At 31.9% G+C, this 18,091-nt stretch overlaps 1 protein-coding gene across 1 annotated transcript; it reads left to right on the top strand.

The window, feature by feature from the left end:
- The first annotated feature begins 1,559 nt into the window (after positions 1 to 1,559).
- Positions 1,560 to 17,097, top strand: LOC106072793 (MAGUK p55 subfamily member 2-like). The gene is made up of 15 exons (XM_013233235.2): positions 1,560 to 1,627; positions 3,966 to 4,028; positions 4,578 to 4,696; positions 5,423 to 5,575; positions 6,777 to 6,950; positions 8,072 to 8,150; positions 8,743 to 8,891; positions 9,825 to 9,956; positions 10,246 to 10,360; positions 10,750 to 10,809; positions 11,096 to 11,257; positions 12,252 to 12,454; positions 13,434 to 13,544; positions 13,762 to 13,788; positions 15,065 to 17,097. Exons 2-15 carry the CDS (start codon positions 3,992 to 3,994, stop codon positions 15,239 to 15,241), a joined length of 1,698 nt encoding a protein of 565 aa, XP_013088689.2. The 5' UTR covers positions 1,560 to 1,627; positions 3,966 to 3,991; the 3' UTR covers positions 15,242 to 17,097.
- Positions 17,098 to 18,091: the final 994 nt, after the last annotated feature.

Raw genomic sequence — 18,091 nt, 5'->3', positions numbered from 1 at the left:
TCAGATAAAAAAGTAAATGATATAGAAAGACATTTGTAGGCATATATATATTTGGTCCAGAATTTGTTCATATGCTTCATAGTATGAGAGACAGACCATATGTAAAGAAAAAGAGAACCTACAATTAAGGGCGGATCATCCTTACTGTTTAAGTTGAAGGGGGGCTTTGTGTGTGTGTGTGTGTGTTGGGGGGCTATGCTAACATATATGCCTATCTTTGTTTCTCACCCACGGTAAATGCGCATCCAGTGTATGGATATGTTGTTTTTCTTCACTTTAGTTTCATTGTTTTCTTCCAACAGAAAAAAAAACATTGTAAATATTTCATTTCTTTTTGAAATATCTAAACTACTCTATTGATTTCAACCAATCATCAGTTATTTGCTTTTTCCTTTCCGAAGATAGTATTGGAGAGTCAGCAGATACCGCCCTCCATCCAGAAAGTTAGACGTCTTGTCAACATAACAATGTAGGCTTATATGAGTCGGAAGAATTTCGACACACTCTAACATAAGAAAAGAGAGAAGAATCACATTAGCGAAGTCATTTTCGAATGCCTTCTTCCAAACGTTTTGAGTCGATATTGTTGCAGACACCACTCGCTCTACATTTGGAAACGTTCTCGTTTGAAGACGCAACGACGTTTAAAATATTTTAATATGTTTAACATTGATAATAGTGTCATTTAATGGGTATATCATCAAATATGGATTGATAACTACTATGAAAATACTTTTTTTTTGTCCCCTGAAAAATATCGACAGGCCTGCCCCTCCCCCTTTTTTTTTGTCAGGAAAATAACTGACATTGACATGAAACAAAAAAGTCACCAAGATAAACAACAATAATGCAGGGCGAGACATCTTGCTGGTAGAGAGTCGAAGGTGACAGATCAATGGGACTCGCTCCCCATTGATCTCAGACAGACAACATGCTACACTTCATTCAAGAAGAACATTAAGACCTATCCTAACTTTTTTTTTAGATTAGTTTGTCACTTTAATTTAGCTCTCGTGTTTATGTTTGTAATGTTATCACAGTGCCTTGATCCTACATTTTGTATGTTCTATAAATTAAATTCTTATTATTATTATTAAGCCTAACTAAAGACGTGCTATTCGGCTATTTTCACCAAGACCACCAGAAATTAAAACATGCTCTGATAAGGGGAAGTGGCAGTAGGGGGGAAAGACAAAATAGAAAGATTGGGGCTGGAAGAGAAATAAAACGGAGAGGACGAACGTGATACATTTATATTGAACAATTTATCATTTTAAACATTGGAGTTTAACGCCGTAAGTGCATTAATATTATTTATTTTTTTTACATAAAAAAGTTTTTTTTTTTTTTATTATTAAAACTCCCACAGGGGCCGGCTTGAGGTAATTTGAAACACTAGGCCAAGTGAATTAGATGGCCACAAATGTGTTCCCGCAATTGGCCTTATTTTCTTCAAGCAAAAATGCAATAAGTTTAAAAAATTTACTTCATAAATTCATAGATAGATTGTTGCGTAGAATGAGATTCTAGCTCATGTTTTTACCATCCATCTGGACTTCTGTTTCCTGTCACGTGATTACAGGTAAAACTAGGAAGAAAAGAACGCGAAGGTAAACAACGAACACAGGTGAGTGTTGGTAACTGTTTGCCCTTAAGTATGTATGATAACTTAAAAATAACTGCACGTATAAACATTTGCATGCTTAGCGCATCGTTACTGCAGTCTGCACATGTTTCAAATATGTCTACGTGGTTCCAACCTTTTTCTTTTCTGGACGCACGTCTTTACTTTCACATCACTTCTATTGTTTTTTGGCTTGTCAACTTCCGCATCTATCTAGATCTATTAAATCTATAGATCAAGTGTGTGCTTTCGTAGATCTAGATATCTAAATCGAGAGCTAAATTAAAGTTGATGTTTCACAATTACTTCTTCATCACAAAATACCTAGACCTAGTCTAGATCCTATGATCTGCATTGAAATGATTGAATGGACTGCATCAATTATTCAATATCAATCTTATCTTATATAATTATAATAATACAGACGTTACTTCAAAAAAGATGATTAGGCCTACTCCTACGCGTCATGCAATGAATGAATTATCTCAGATATATATTATATATATATAAAATTCAAACAAGATTTTTAGATGTACAGAATGTAACACTAAACAGATAGAGATCTATATATAGATCTAGAAATAATAAAAACTTTTACTAATTTAGTCTCTACATTCTACATTTTAGTAATAGATCTAAATTTAAATATTAATAGAATATAGAATATTTAAAAATATTTGCATTAAAAATAAAATCATTTTGGAGTTTTTACTTGGTAGATCTACTTATAGATTTATATAGATCTAGATCTAGTCTTAAAGTGTTTGTAAAATGTTTTACATGTTTCGGATGTTCCTTCAGAGTTGAAGATAATTACTTCCTAGTCCAAACCTCCCGCAGGACGACAGGGGATGGTAGCGAGCAGGGTTTGAACCCAGGACCATCAATAAATCTTGATGACAGTCCAGCGCGCAAACCACACGACCAGGCAGCCATCCATATTATCCATATATATTATGTAGACTACTGTCAGTGCTGAGCACTCGTAACATTGACATAGTCATAGAATTATAAGAATATAAGATAATATATTATTGCATATATATACATGTGTGACTTCTAAAAAAAATTTTGTAAGGACTAGAAAGTTTTTTTTATTTTAGTTCAATTATGTTGTCAAATCCAGTTAATTCAGACAGACAGAATCATTTTGGTCCTATTAACCAGCTGTTTTTATTAACCAGATTCGAATGTATAATAGGATTTTGTTTCAGTTCTTTAGGACTGGGACTGAATAAGTGGCTAGTCTGATTAATTGGCTTTGACTTTATATGAAAAGAAACAGATCATTTGATCTTTAATTTTCATAGCAAATGTTGTAGGCAAAACCAAATGGTCCTACATACACAAAATAATAATTACTCTATCACAATTAAGTATTCAATTAGTGTGTTTATTTTTTGCATGTTTCAGAGACACACCAAATACATTCTAAAAAAAATAATGGAAGCATAGTTTTTACATTGAAAAGTGGGCTTGTCAGCAGAAGTTTTAACATCGCTATCCATTTCCTGATCTTTGTAGAAATTCCTCTTAATATGACAAATAGCACAGTGTTTGAGTTTGCAAAAACTTAAGATAAATGATAAAAAGGATTTGAAACTTATGATATTTTATTATAAACTAAATGGGTATCTAAAATAAAAATTAAGCATAGTTAACCATGTGCAAAGCATACCCCCTTCCAACTCTTCTCGTACCCCTGGGGGTACACATACCCCACTTTGAGAAACACTGATATATATAGGTACTGTTCTTTTTTGTTTGTAGCTCCAGACAGATAGTCCAACTATTTCTTGTAGGCAAGTTAATTAACCTGTTACAGGAAAAGTTGGATGAAGCTCATAGTAACTTCTTTTTTAAACAAAATAAACTTGACTTTATTGTACAGACACAACTTTCTATTACAACCTAGAAATTTATGAAAATACAAATGAAATAAAAAAGATGTCAAACAATTTATAACTACAATTCAATGCACTTCATGACTGCTGCTCTTTACTCAATAAACACACATGGTCATCTTCTATCTCATATTTCAACTGGCTTTCATCATTTGTTCACTTTCTTTTATCCCCTCGATCGTGATTGATTGTTTTATGCATGGCTAAATAAGATTATATTAATCAAATACACACACACCATGTCTTGTTTTTTGATTGGTCCAATTTTAGCATTTCATTTTTTTTTCTGCATGAGAATTTTACTTTTAGCATAGATATTCTAATCCCACCCCCTCCCCCATAAATGTGTGTGGTTTGGTTCTCTGCAGACAGTGTAAATGAAATATTTGATTAACTATTGCCAAGTGATTTACTTTTTTTCTTTTGGTTACTTTCAGAAAGAGAAGAAGACTGACCTGCAACCATGCCTACAGCCACATCTGAGGCATTAAGTGCCATTGGTACATTAATTTTTATTTCTTGCATGCTTAGGTTTTAATTATAATAAGTATCATGGTCTAAAGATTATATCTTAGAATTAACTCTTTCTCTCCTAATTGATGATACCATTGTTGGTTTGACCTCATTAAATTAAATTAATGTTTAATTTTATAAACTTTATTTTGTGAACTATAAAAAGAGCATGCATTCCCCTTTAATTCTATATCAAATAAAACATTCTCAAAGGATAACAAAGGACAAAGCTATTGAAGCTTGATCATAACAGGGTAGTGAAATAGTAATGAGTAAAAAGAAAAAAAAGAATTGCGACAAAACATGGAAAAATAATTATGGAGAGAAAGAGTTAATATAAATAACTAGAGATATAAAATTACACATGGAATAAAAAGTTTAGAAAGGTGTAAATTTAGTATAAAAAATGTTTGCTACTTACTTTATAACTATATATATTTCTGGCAGTAAATTAAAAAATACAGAATGCAAAATAAGTTAAATTTTTGTTGCATGGCTTATATTAATATGACATTGGAATCTTCAAACTATTTCAGAGGCCATTGAGTTTCTGGCAGATCAGCTTGATGAACTTTACGATGTGGGTGCTCAGCGAACAGAGATTGCATTTCTCAAAAATATTTTCACAGACCCATCATTTTTTAAAGTCATTAATGTAAGTTTTGGTTTTAGATTTGAATAATAAGTTTCATCTCTTGATTTTTTCAAAATATTGTGTTTCACCTTATATTGACAAGATGATTTACACATCTTTCAAAGCTAACAAGAATATTGCCCATTGTGAAACGCCTATATGTACAAACCCAAAAGACGACTTTGATAACACGCATTCTTATGACAGTACCAATAAATTGTGCTTTTAAGTCAAGTGGGCCATGCATTCCATGGCTAGTCATGGAATTTAGATCTAAGAGAAGGATTCTTAGTAACACATAAGAAGACCGCATTTCAAACCTGGAAACATTAACCCCACCTTGTCTTATGGATATTCCAGCCACAGATAGACCCAGATGGGGTTTTTTACAGCAGCATTGGAGCAACTTACAAGATTGAAAACTTCTTTATATTGAAAAAGCCAGAGGAGACCCTCAGCCTTCACTAAATGCCAGGAAAATAAGTACAAAATGATATAAGAAAAGATTATTCTATTGGCCCGAACAAATGGAAATTCCTTTTGACTACCATTGTACACCTCAACGTTACTACCATAAAAATATAAAACAAATTCCATTCGTATGCTTATTTGTTCAGTCTTGTCTGTCCATTATATTGTTTAGCAAGCTTTCTAGATGTAATAAAAATGTTTCTTTGTGTTAGAATGTTAGGGACTTAAAGGTTATATAAATGTTAAATTAAAAAAAGAAACAATTGTTTCCAACAGATTCATGAAGACCTGGAGGTCATGATGCCCCCATCCAAAGAAAAAGATTCAGTTTCATGTGCCAGGGATCTGCTGACTGATTTAGATGAGGCTGAAGATACCAACGAGGATGCAGCAGAGTTGAAGGAGATCTTAAGCAATCCTCATTTCAGGGTAACATTGCTTTTATTCATTACATTTCTCTCAACTTACTTTTTACTCAATAGTATGTGATAGTAAAAGTCACATTGTATTAAACTTTTTATTGGTAGAGACTTATATCAATAAGACAAGCCTTTTAAGATTGGGTTTAGGGTTAGGGAAGCTTGGATTAGTTTATCTCAATTTTCTTTTATCTTAGACTAGTAATTTATTATCATTTATATTTTTAATGTATTAACCATTTTTCCCTTTGTAATTATTTTTCATGTTCCGATGGAATTTATCCATTTTGTTCCTATGTATTTCACTACCATGGTACGATTAAACTTTTTTGTTTGTTGTCAGAAAATGTTATATTTGATATGGAATTAAGGAGAATGCACACAATTTTTAGATAAACGAATTCATGTTTATAAAACCAAAATGGAATTTTATTTAGGATGGGATCTAAAGATAAAAACTTACTGACTTTGTACAAGTTTCTTTAGAGCTAGATATATGCTAGATTTAGGCCATATTTTTTTTTATACAAACTGAACTAAAAGTTTTTTTGTGAAAATATTCATATTTTCAGAAAACTTAATTTATAACATACAAAACATGTACATTGACTCTTTCTTTGACTCTTAATACAATATAAATACAATACAAATACCCATAAAATTAAATTTATTTTTGGTTTTATAAACTATCATTTGTGTTATATAAAAAGAGCATGCATTCTCCTATAATTATATACCAAAAGTAATGTTTTGTGATTAGAAACAAAAATGTTATTGAAGTTTGATCATAACAGGGTAAAATGAAAAAATTTGAAAAAATGAACCATTCTATCAGAAGCTAAAGTGTTAATTGTCTTGAGCTTACTATCTTGTGCTACTACCATATGGTCAATATGGCTTTTTATAGCCCTCACTATTTAAAAACACATTGACAATTTATTTAATTTTTGAATTCTAAATTTTTTACATTGGAGAAATTATTCAAGATTAAATTATAAACAATGAAAAACATTTTGGGAGGAAAGAAATCAAAACAACAGTCTTTTAAGCATTGATGATAATATCCTCTATTTGGCTGAAAGAATGGAGTCAAATAAATGATTGTATTGTCAATTAGGAGAGAAAGAGCTAAATAAATCTATGTATTTATTGTAGTAAATTATCTGGATTGATATATTATGGTATTATTTTTTTTTTCCTTGTACATGTAGGCACTTTTAGTTGTTCATGATGATATAGTGAACAAAAACTTTGAAGGAGACATTGACAAGACCCAGGAGATCACAAAGGGGCCACAGCTACTGTCACCTTTACCCCCAGTGTTCAACTCAACTCCAGAACAAGTTCGTTTTGTAAACATTAGGAAATCTCAAACAGAACCTTTGGTGGGTTTCACTTTAATTGTATCATCATGTATAATTTGATTGTGAATTACATCAAGTTTGTGGTTTAAAAAACTAAAAAAGTTAAGTTCCCCTTTCAGACCTTGCAATCTATAGGGCAGATGATATGAAGGTCATCTGTTTCAGTGACCCACAGTTAACAAGGGTGTCATGTAACCAGCACAATGACAACCCACCTTTACTTTTCCCTAACTAATGTCAGGTACCCAGTAGAGTTGGGTGAATTCAGGGGCATCCTGAAAATCCTGAAATTCAAATTCCCAGTCTTCACTGAGACCCCTAGGTTCAAAGCCAATGGCTTTACCATGGTTTAGTTAATCACTTAGTTACAGCAGAAAATGTCCAGAATTTAACTTCTTTTAAGTAATGTAACTATATTTTCTCATGTTTTTTTTTTGTTCTTATAAAAAGAAGCTTATGAAATGAAAAAGTCTTGACTAAAAGTATTTTATACATTTATTTGCTGGTATATAATTAAGATTTAGCTACAGCTAGCTGTCAAATTAGTATGTTAGTAACATATCAAGAAATCTATCAATTGCTGCAACCATTTGTAACTTATCTGTAATTTGTGTTACTAAACTTTGATGACTTAGCATTTATACACTTGACTGTTGTCTTTACTTCTGAGAAATGTAAAGCTTATTGCTTTTAAGTAATTCTGAGCACTATGCTTGTAAAATGTTTTACTTGTTTCGGATGTTCCTTCAGAGTTGAAGATAATTTACTTCCTAGTCCAAACTTCCCGCAGGACGACTGGGGATGGCAGCTGGCAGGGTGGAAACCCAGTACCATCGACAAATCTGAATGACAGACCAGTTCTACCGCATGACCAGACAGCCACCATTTGCTTTTAGATTCCTGATTCTCTTTCCTTCGCTTACTACATGTACATGTTTCTTTTGAGAAGTATTTTCATCATTATGCATGTGAAGAAATTATATACCTAGAGCTGCTATAAAATTAGAATGTATGAAATTTTAAGGTTGCCTGTTTTAGATAACTGAAAAATGGTTTTTAGAGAGCAGGCCTTGTCCAAAGCATCACATGATTATTGACTTAAACAGGAAATTATTTATTTCTTTGTCTTTTTCTTTTTTTAGGGCATTACGGTTAAATTAGATGAAATGAACGAACTTCAGGTTGCTAGGATTTTACAAGGCAGCATTGTGGATAGACAGGGTAAGAAGTTAGTTGCTCTTGCTTTGACACTTGAAAGCCAGGGTTTGATTGTTGAAATGAATTGTGATAGTAAATCATTAATGTTATAGGTCTTTGTCAGTCTTTGCTTGATTCAGGTTTACTATGTTAGTCATTCATTCTTTATTGTAAAATATTCTATTTATCATATAAATTGTAAAATTAGGTGAAAGATTATTTGCTCAAAGAAATAGTCCAGGCTTTTTTTTTTATTTTGAATTCATTTTAAAGAGTCATACTCATAGAAGAGTTTAATCAGGACCCATTCTATAGCACACAGTGTAGTTTCAAACTATTTTCTAGCTCTTGAATTTATAACCCAAATTTGTTCCCAGTCTTTCAAGAGTTAAACAAAATGTAATATGCATGACTGAATGCATGACGCGTAGGACGTAGTCATCTTCTTTTTTGAAGTAATGTCTGTATTATATAAGATAAGATAAGACTTTGATTTTTCCAAATCAGTATTAGAAAGCCTTGTAATCATTAAATGTATATAATATCACACTTTGTTTGCATTTGAGGCTTCAATCTCTTCAAAGCTTCCTTCGCTTCTGTTTATTGTGATGTCCAGGTATGTTACATGTTGGAGATATCATTCGAGAAGTCAATGGTGTTCCAGTAGCCACACCAGAAATGATGATGGATCTGATCATAGACTCTGACCCTGACATCACCTTAAAAATTACTCCATCTTTTGTCCACATCAACAAGGCTGAACCAGTAAGTTGTATTTTACATGTTTTGTATCATCTGATTTTAATAACAATGGATAAAAACTTTTTTCTTTTCATAACTGTCCAAGACAAGGTAAAAGCCCATTTCTAGTTATATATAAAATCATTCATACAAAGAAAAAAAACACATCATTATTATTATTATTTTTTTTTATAGGTTTATAATTTAGAATATCTTTCCTAACATTAGAATATCTTTCCTAACATCTATTAATTTTTTAATTAAATGTGTACCAGAGATGAGATTAAAATTTGTTTGTTTGCAGAAAATAATGTAATAAGTAAACATATCCATATTTTTTTTAAAATTCTAGCTCAGTCTTAACCTTACCTTTTGTTATTAAAAACTTTGACCTCAGTTTATAAAAATCTTTATAGCTTCCAAAAAAAAAATTAATTGGTCATCATTCCAAAAAAACAACAAAAAAACTATTTCTGAAGATTTCTTTTGTTTTGTTGTAGTGATTTCTAATAGAACAAATTTGTTTTGTTGGATAAAGAGATCTTATTCAAACGTATTTATTACAGATTTAAATAGAACTCTTATTATAATTATTAATCATGAATATGATCAATAAAAATAAAGAACTTATACACCTGTTTTCTATTCAACAACTTTACAGAAATGATACAATCAGATAATATTCATAGTTGCTTATAATTTTCCTTAATTTCCTTCACCAGCCCCCCATCTTGACCATTTATTGTTACTGAGACAATATCTCAAATACAGCAATTTTTAGCTGACCTAGATTATGAGAGAGTTCTGACACCATAATCATTTTTCTTGCATTGTCCACTTGTTCATGACACCTACTACAAATATTTACAGAAATCTTTGAATTTTTATCTAGTCATGCATTTGTATACTTTTACTTTACTGTGTTCCAATAAACTCTATTTTGTGTGTGCATGCTAGGTGTACATGAAGGCACATTTCAATTGGGACCCTATGAAAGACCGTTTGTTGCCTTGCAAAGAGGCAGGGCTTCCATTTAATGATGGTGACATTTTGGAGATTGTGTTCACAGATGATACAAATTGGTGGCAGGTATGTGGAGGTTTGATTTCTTGAACAAATTACTGAAAGTAGAAGTTAGCAAGATGTTACTAGACAAGAAATCTTTTTATAAAAAAACTTAAACAAACAATGGCTGGGTCTTTTTTTTTTACTCCATATTAAATGAAATAGTTCTACCTCATAAGAAAATAATTAGGCTTGTCTTCAAGTTTGCAGTTAAGGTTAAGAGTGATGTAATACGTTAACTGTATTACTTCAATAGCAATGTCTTTTTTTTTGTATGCCAGGTATTTGTATAATTTCCAATGGCACTCCCCAGGCACGTCTGGCTGAATTACCTGATGGCCCAGTTGGTCTCATTCCATCTCAGGCTTTGGAAGAAAAAAGAAAATCTTTTGTTAACCCTGACCTAGATCATTCCAAGAGCAGTTTGTGTAAGATTACTTTACATCACTTTGACAACAATATTAAGATTTCATTACATCTCATAGACAATTATGCAAACCACTATATAACAACCCAAAGTAATAATTTAATAATCTTCATTTCTGAAGGAACCTCCAAAACTTTCAAATTTTTAAAAATTTTGAATTGAAAAGAAAAAAAAAATAACATTTAAAGTTTAAAAAAAAAAAAAAAAAGGGATCTCTAGCTGTACAAAACAAAGTTAATGCAATTTGATGAGTTCCAGTGTGTTGGCTATTTTTGTTTTCAATGGCTTAAACTGTTTTAGTTTTGTTTTTAATAATTTTCACTTGTAGTCTTTATGTACGTTTAGAGAAAGTATTTTTAATGCTAGATTTGTTGTTTTTTTTTCCTCTAGTTTGTGGTTTGACCAAGAAAAAGAAGAAAACAATTAAATATAGTTCTAGAGATAACAAAGGTAACTATGTAGTATTCTGTAACATTAAATCTTTTTGTTTTGGTCCAAGTTTGCTGAATTGATTCACACCCTACCAATGAATCATTGGATAATAAAGAGTTAAGCACTCATTAATATTTCAACTTTAGGAAGTCATACACTTTGTCAAATAAATTTTAGTTGTTAATTTTTTTTTTGTTTTTCTGTTTGTTCTAATGCATTGTCTAAAACCTTTCTAAACTATTTTTTTAAAAATTTTGTTATAACAAATCACATATTTGTTCCCTGTATGTTTCTTACAATGTAGAATTTGACAAAGCTGACGTGATGGTCTATGAAGAAGTTCGACGCATGGCACCTTTTGAACGTCCATTTTTGGTCTTGGTAGGAGCCAAAGGTGTTGGCCGCCGTTCTCTGAAAGAGCGACTGATCAAAGATGACCCAAGAAGATTTGGCACACCTATAGCACGTAAGTAGCGTTGAAAACAAAAATTCTTTTAGTTTATGTACCTTTAGATGAACATACCAAAATTTTTTTTTTATAAATTAAAATTTTGTGTGGGGCAAACTTTTATTAGTGTTATTGTTCAACTGTAATGGTTCTTATAGTTCTGAATGAAACAATTGTACACTTTATAGCAGAATGTCCTTGGAACAGAAGTACGTAGGTCTAGTTGGCATTTTGTTTAGCCCACTGACATACATAGCTCAGAGATAAAGTTGAATAAAGCAGAGGGATCTAAACACCATGCTATAACACAGTCTAGTTCAAAGTTGAATGCAATCTCATTTCCTATAAATTTGAAGATGGCTATGCAGTCAAATCTTCGCCTTGAAAAGCCAGCTGTGACCATGATTCAAAGAATCTGATTAGTACTTTAGGATTAGCTTAAATGTTTCCCCACAATATACTCAGAAAAAAACCTCAGCTATGCCATCTTTTAATGTAGTCATTTCATTTAATTAGTCTCAAATGTGTATCTTGTGGCCTTTGTAAATGATCTCCAGCTGTCTTGTTTTAAAGATGCCTACAGCCAGGTGCTCTTGTCTATGTCAGTTAAAGCAAGCTGGTGCCTAAGATGGTATTTAAAGTGTTTCTATGGGGCACCTCTTTAAGCTCACCAATAAGGACTGCTTGTGGCATACGCTCTTTCCCCATACGGGATACGTGCCCTGCCCAGTGTAACTTTCAGACCATAATAAGTCCCTTTATACTGTCTATACCTGCATTTGCAAGGACATGGCTGTTTGTAGTATGGTTTTGCCCATGAATGGCATGATGGAGCACAAGCATCCTAGGTGAAAGCATTAAAAAAAGTCTTAGTTGCTTTCTGTATAGTACCCATGTCTCAGATCCTTATAGAAGGGTTATAATTAAACTCTTTCAAGTCTTAAAATGAGTCTTCAATCTTGATTTGCTTTATTTTTTTCATTAATTTTTTTTCATTTTTCCCTGGTTTCAGACACTTCCAGAGCTCCTAGAGATAAAGAGGTAGATGGCCAGGGCTACTACTTCACTGACCGGGAGTCCATGGAGCGGGACATCCTGGAAAACAAATATATAGAGTATGGTGAATTCAACTTTAATTTGTATGGCACTAGAATTGATTCATGTTGGGATGTGGTCAAGTCTGGCAAGATGTGTGTTCTTGATGTCAGCCCTTCAGTAAGTCTAGAAAATGTTAAGACTCTAAAATTAACATATCCACTATTGAGGCCACTAAAAAAATGTGTAATTTTGTAATACTGATTTAAGTATTCCCACATGTATTCCATAATGAGTTAAATAAATAAATATTTCAGAAACATTTTGCCCAATGTAAGTAAGTAAGTCTAGATCCATAGGCCTAAAATTCATTAGAAGTGTATATACTCTGTATATTTATATGCTTCCTTAATCAGGAATTTTTTTGGGGGAAGGGGAAGAATCTTGGCGGGGTAAAAAAATGTTACATTTTTACAAAGTTCATATCAACTGTCTTCTGGTAAAAAGTTTGAAATTTGTTTGTATCCCACTTCCCCTTATCGAATCAAGTTGAAACATTGCACGATTATTCATTGTACCAGACAAAACATGAGTCAATAAACAAAAATTAACCAATTATTCAATTTATTATTGGTAATTAATTATTGCATTTGCTATTGAAATAAGGGGAATAAATGCTAGTTAATGAGAGATGTAGATGTATACATGGATTCATTTCCCTTTTTACCTTTTGTCACGTTTTTTTTCTCCCACTACCCATTCTTGGATCAAGTTGAAATTTTGCATAATCATTCATAGTCGATGACAACACATGAATCAATAATATAAGAAAAATCAATAATTAGTCAATCAATTGGTAGTAATTGATTAATTAATTGTGTATTTTATAGCAGAAATGGAGTTAAAACCTGCCTTCTTGAGCTAGATGACAATAATAAGCAGTTCTTCCCCTTAGATAATCTTTGCTTTTTAAAAAGTATTTTTTTTTCTCTTGCTTGTTTTAAATTTATCATTCATAAGTTATTTAGATCAAAGTAATCTTTCTTACTAGAAATAATCAGCTTCACAAACAAGTAACTGACTTTAAAAAAAAATCTTTTTCTTACTTGTATTGTTTTTTATTTATTTATTTTGCTATTTACATCCCTTTACTTTACAGGCTCTGAAGATCTTAAAAAATCAGGAGTTTATGCCTTACATAGTATTCATAGCCGCGCCTAGTGTAGAGGCTCTCAAGGTTATGTACGAGGAAGGGCGCAGAGGTGGCAGAGTAAGTTGAAATACTTGCGTTAATTTGTGCATATTGATTATAATGCAGCTGGGAATTTCTAATTAAGATATTGTTGTGATTATTACTATAGCTTAATGACACTGTTACTGCTAATTACATGATATATATAAATATATATATATATATATATATATATATATATAATATTGATAGATTCAGTAAGCTGTAGACTAAGATAATACTTTTTATTTTTCAGATGAAAGGTGCTGTAGAGCTGAAGAGTGTAAGTAACATTTGTCTATTCCAACATTTTATGTGACAATAGAAACAATTTGGAGGTTTTCATACACTGAGTAGTTTTTAAAAAAATGTAAAGTTCAGACCTTGCAATCTATAGTTCAGATGACGTAAAGATCATCTGTTTCTGTGACCCATGGTTAACAAGGGTGTCATGTAGCCAGCACAACGACCCAACCACCTTGACCTGTCCCCAACAGACATGAAGGCTAATCCATAAATAGCAAGCTTTTTGGTGTGTCTGGCCTAGAGAATATGAAAGTATTGATAAGCAAAATATTTTAATTAACCGTGTAATAATTTTTATGCACTTTTCAGCTACCAACACAAAGTTCTTAGCTCTTTTCTTTATAGTGAAATAAGTTTTTTTTTTTTTTTTTTTTTGTTGTACAAACCAAAGCTATGACATCTCAAGATGGTGTATTTGCCCCTTTTTGTAAAGCCAATATCAAGTCACTCTGTCTGTCACACACATTCTCTGATCAAGTTGAAACTTTGCACAATTAGTTCATTGGCATTTATCAGACATGAATTGATTTTAAAAAGTAACCAATTAGTCAATTAAGGGGACATGAAAATTTGATCACAACTATTTGTTCACGACCATTCGTTCACATGACTATTTATTCACCAACAACTGGCTCACAGACAACTTGTTCACCAACAGTCGGTTCACAATAATTTGTTCACACGACAAATCGTTCCCTGACAATTCATTCACAGATAAATTGTTCACTAGATAGTAACATATTGTTAATATTTCTGTTGTCATCTGTGTTAATTCTGTTTACATTTAAATTACATACAGGGGATTGATACATTATAACTTTTGTTGCTATTACAAAATAACATATACTTCCATGAAACACACACCTTTATTTTTTAATTAATCATTGTCAGAAGTAAAGTAAATACTAACAGCTTCTGTTCAACAAAGGTATCAGTAAACTGGTAGAATGGCACAAAACTCCATCAAAAAAAAAAAAAAAGTCTCCATCAGTAGCTTAGAATCAAAATTACTGGGGGAAAAAAAAGAGTTCTTTCTGTATGATGTTAATGTGATATGACATTGTCAATCCCTTAGGTGTTAACTATTGTGGTTGCTTTCTTTTCACAATTAAGTGTGTCAAAATACTTCAGTGCTTAGATTTTTTAAGATAACCTGATATCCTAAACTTTAAATAGCCTGGATCATATAACACTGTAGTGTTCAGCTGGTTTTTATTGTTAATTAATTTTTTTTTCTTCATAATGATTTTTAGGAAGATGACTTTATTGCTACTGTCAAAGAAAGCGCTGAGATTGAGCGCAAATTTAACGGCTACTTTGATGAGATCATTGTCAATGATAACTTTGAAGAAACCTACCGTCTGCTCAGGAAATCTTTGGCAGAGATGACATCAAAACAACAGTGGGTGCCAGTGAACTGGATACATTAGATGCCACCTGTCATCTCTTACATGACCGTTACAGTTTCCTTAAGAGGAAATGTGTCTCCCTGTTGAAAAGTTTGCAAGCTAACCTGACATGATATTGTTTTAGTGATGGTGTTGTGATTTACAAACGTAATATACACATGATTTTGTTTAAGGTTTGTAGTAGATCTTAGCTGGTTAAGGAGCCTTCACTGAAATCTCATGTCATTATGTCATTTGACTTATAATTTTTTTATTTTTTTGTTTGTTATTGAAGCTCATATTTTTTACACATATAAAAAAAGAATTGATTTTGATTTTGTTTGTTGACTGTGTTGTGGTTTTAAGTATAAAAATATGCAAGACTGAATGATGGTTGATGTGAAAGATGATTAAGAAATGGAATGTTTACAAACCGCTATATTTAATGTTTCAACCAGTTCTCTATTTAAGTTTTTGTTACTTGTAATCATGAGATAAAAAAAAAACAAGCAACTATATGTTTGATGAAGCAATAATCAACATTAGCCATATACATGTTATGTTTTTTATATTTATTTTTTTTCATAAGCTACAAAATCTCACATTTCATTTGTCTCAGATAAACAGTGCTTCCGTGCTGACACTCCTTGTATTTTAATTTGATAATAACTATATGCCCCCCCTTTCACATATTAGGTCGCACAATAGCAGAAAAGTGTTAAATGTGGTTTGGTTGGGTGTAATTCTACTCTGCAACAATAGAATTTGTTCATTTTTTAAAATAATGTTACCATTTTAAGTGTAGATTTAGTACCTTGTTCTGAGGGTACCGTTTACTGTAAACCAGTGAATAGTTTGATATTCATTTGAATTGAGCACCATTATTTCCTAGCATGTAGAAATTATGAGAATAAAAAGAGGTGTTTTAAAAATGCATTAACATGTACCATGAAACATCTTATAAAATGTTGTAGAGTTATCTAACTCATGTTACTGATCTTATGATTTACCATTACATGTCAGATTATGTATGTCTGTTTGTTATTTAATGCAGCAAGAAAGCCTAGCATGTAGATCCTTTCTATCCTCCCTGAATACTAGGGCTTAGTTTCATGTTTTTGTGCATTGAAAACTCAATAAATGGTGACAATGTATTGGCACTGTTATTGAATTGAATCAAAGTATATGATAATAGAGAGTTTTTGTTTTAATTGATAGATTGTCAGAAGTAAAGGTTGATGTGAAGGTAATTTGATCTTTGTCTAAATAAGGAACAACTGTGGAGTTACCTCATATAGTCTTCAGTTCTGTTTTAAATCAGGAACGCAATTACCATTAATGTATATAAATGATTTGTTTTATATATATAAATACATATCTTACATTTTTATTGAGATTTTTTACTATTTTTGTATATGTCTTGGAGGCATTTTGACTTGAAGATGTTTTCATAGAAATATTTAATATAATAGCTTGATGCACTTGGCTTTATGGTCATGTGGTGGTCACTCTGGTTCAAAACAAGTGGTCTTCAGCTCAAATCCTGGTCTGATGTTTTATTCAGAATTTTATCAGGTCCTTCAGTCTAATTGGCTGTAATTGGTGCCTGATCTTTTGAGGGAAAGTAAAGGCCATTGGTTGCTCTGTGTTAATTGTGTTACTCACTGGAGATGACCGTTGGCTACTTAAGCAGAAAAGCTAATCATCATCTACCCTACTGACTTTTGGGGTACCCTACTGACCATTAGGTCTGGAAGGGAAACTTTTCCTATATTTATGTATATGAAGCAAAAGCCTTATCCCCCACCCTCCCTACATTCCATAGCCTGCCTTTGTTTATATTCCATGTAACATTATTCTCTATGTTAAATAAAATTTAACCTTTTCTTTTTCTAAAACCACATTTGTCCTTTTGCTCTATGTATGTTGTCTCTAATGTATGTTTTTAGACCTACTGTTGTTGAAAAACAAATTAAGGTTAGAGTGGTGAAATAGTTAAAAGATATGCTGCCCATTTAAAGATGATGGGTTCAAATCCAGGTGGAGGCACTTGAATTTTATAAATGATTAGTCATAAACTGAAGTTCTTGAGTCTTGCTCTGTCATGGAACTTGGCCTTATGTAAATTTTTGTATTTGTTTTTTTATATTTTTTTCCCTATATATAATGCATCTTTAAAACTTTCTTTGGCTGCCTCTTTGAGTCGCATGCATTTTGGACTATTATTGATGTTCCAGAGTTTGAGCCCTGCCTGCTGCCGTCACCTGGGCTTAGAACTAATAATCATTTCTGAAGGAACATCTGAAAAACATTGTACACACACTATCAACACAATATAAGTCAATTTCAATTATACATTCACAAAAGGATTTACCATGAAGCTTGAAACTTATTGAATGATCTCTTCTTATTTTCTTTAGTCCTCTCCAAAATACAAAAGAACTAGAACTCCCTAAGCTACTATTTTTAGTACATTTGGAAATTTACTGTTCTTTCTCAAAATGTAAACATTGTGTTTATGGTTTACACCAGTGATCTCCAAAGTGATCTACAACGACTTCTAAGGGGTCTTTTTTTTTGCAAACCACTGGTTTATACAATTAAAACAAAATTAACTATGACGATCATTATTTCATGCCAGTGGTTTGGCTAAATTCAATAGCATGGCATTACGCCGCATTAGAGTACATGCATTAAAGAAGGAAAAACAATAATTCAATAAAGTGAACAAACTTCAAGGCACATTTTGGCAATTTGAAGAAATTTAAAGATAGTGGTTCTTCACCTTTCTTTGATTATTTCATCATATTGTCTGAACGAAATGGGCATCAAGTATCACTGAAAGATTTGATGTAATGAATTCTAGAAGAGTTGAGTCATCATTGTACAGCC

Source organism: Biomphalaria glabrata, chromosome 16 (genome assembly GCF_947242115.1).
Source record: "Biomphalaria glabrata chromosome 16, xgBioGlab47.1, whole genome shotgun sequence".
Taxonomy (NCBI): Eukaryota; Metazoa; Mollusca; class Gastropoda; family Planorbidae; genus Biomphalaria; species Biomphalaria glabrata.
This window is presented reverse-complemented; position numbering and strand designations above follow the sequence as displayed.

Bases quoted from the DNA above. Each gene is read 5' to 3' on its own strand.
- LOC106072793 (XM_013233235.2), top strand. From the start codon at position 3,992: ATGCCTACAGCCACATCTGAGGCATTAAGTGCCATTG. The intron at 5,576-6,776 runs GTAACATTGCTT...TTGTACATGTAG, and splicing joins TAAGCAATCCTCATTTCAGG to GCACTTTTAGTTGTTCATGA. The intron at 10,361-10,749 runs GTAAGATTACTT...TTTTTCCTCTAG, and splicing joins TCATTCCAAGAGCAGTTTGT to TTTGTGGTTTGACCAAGAAA.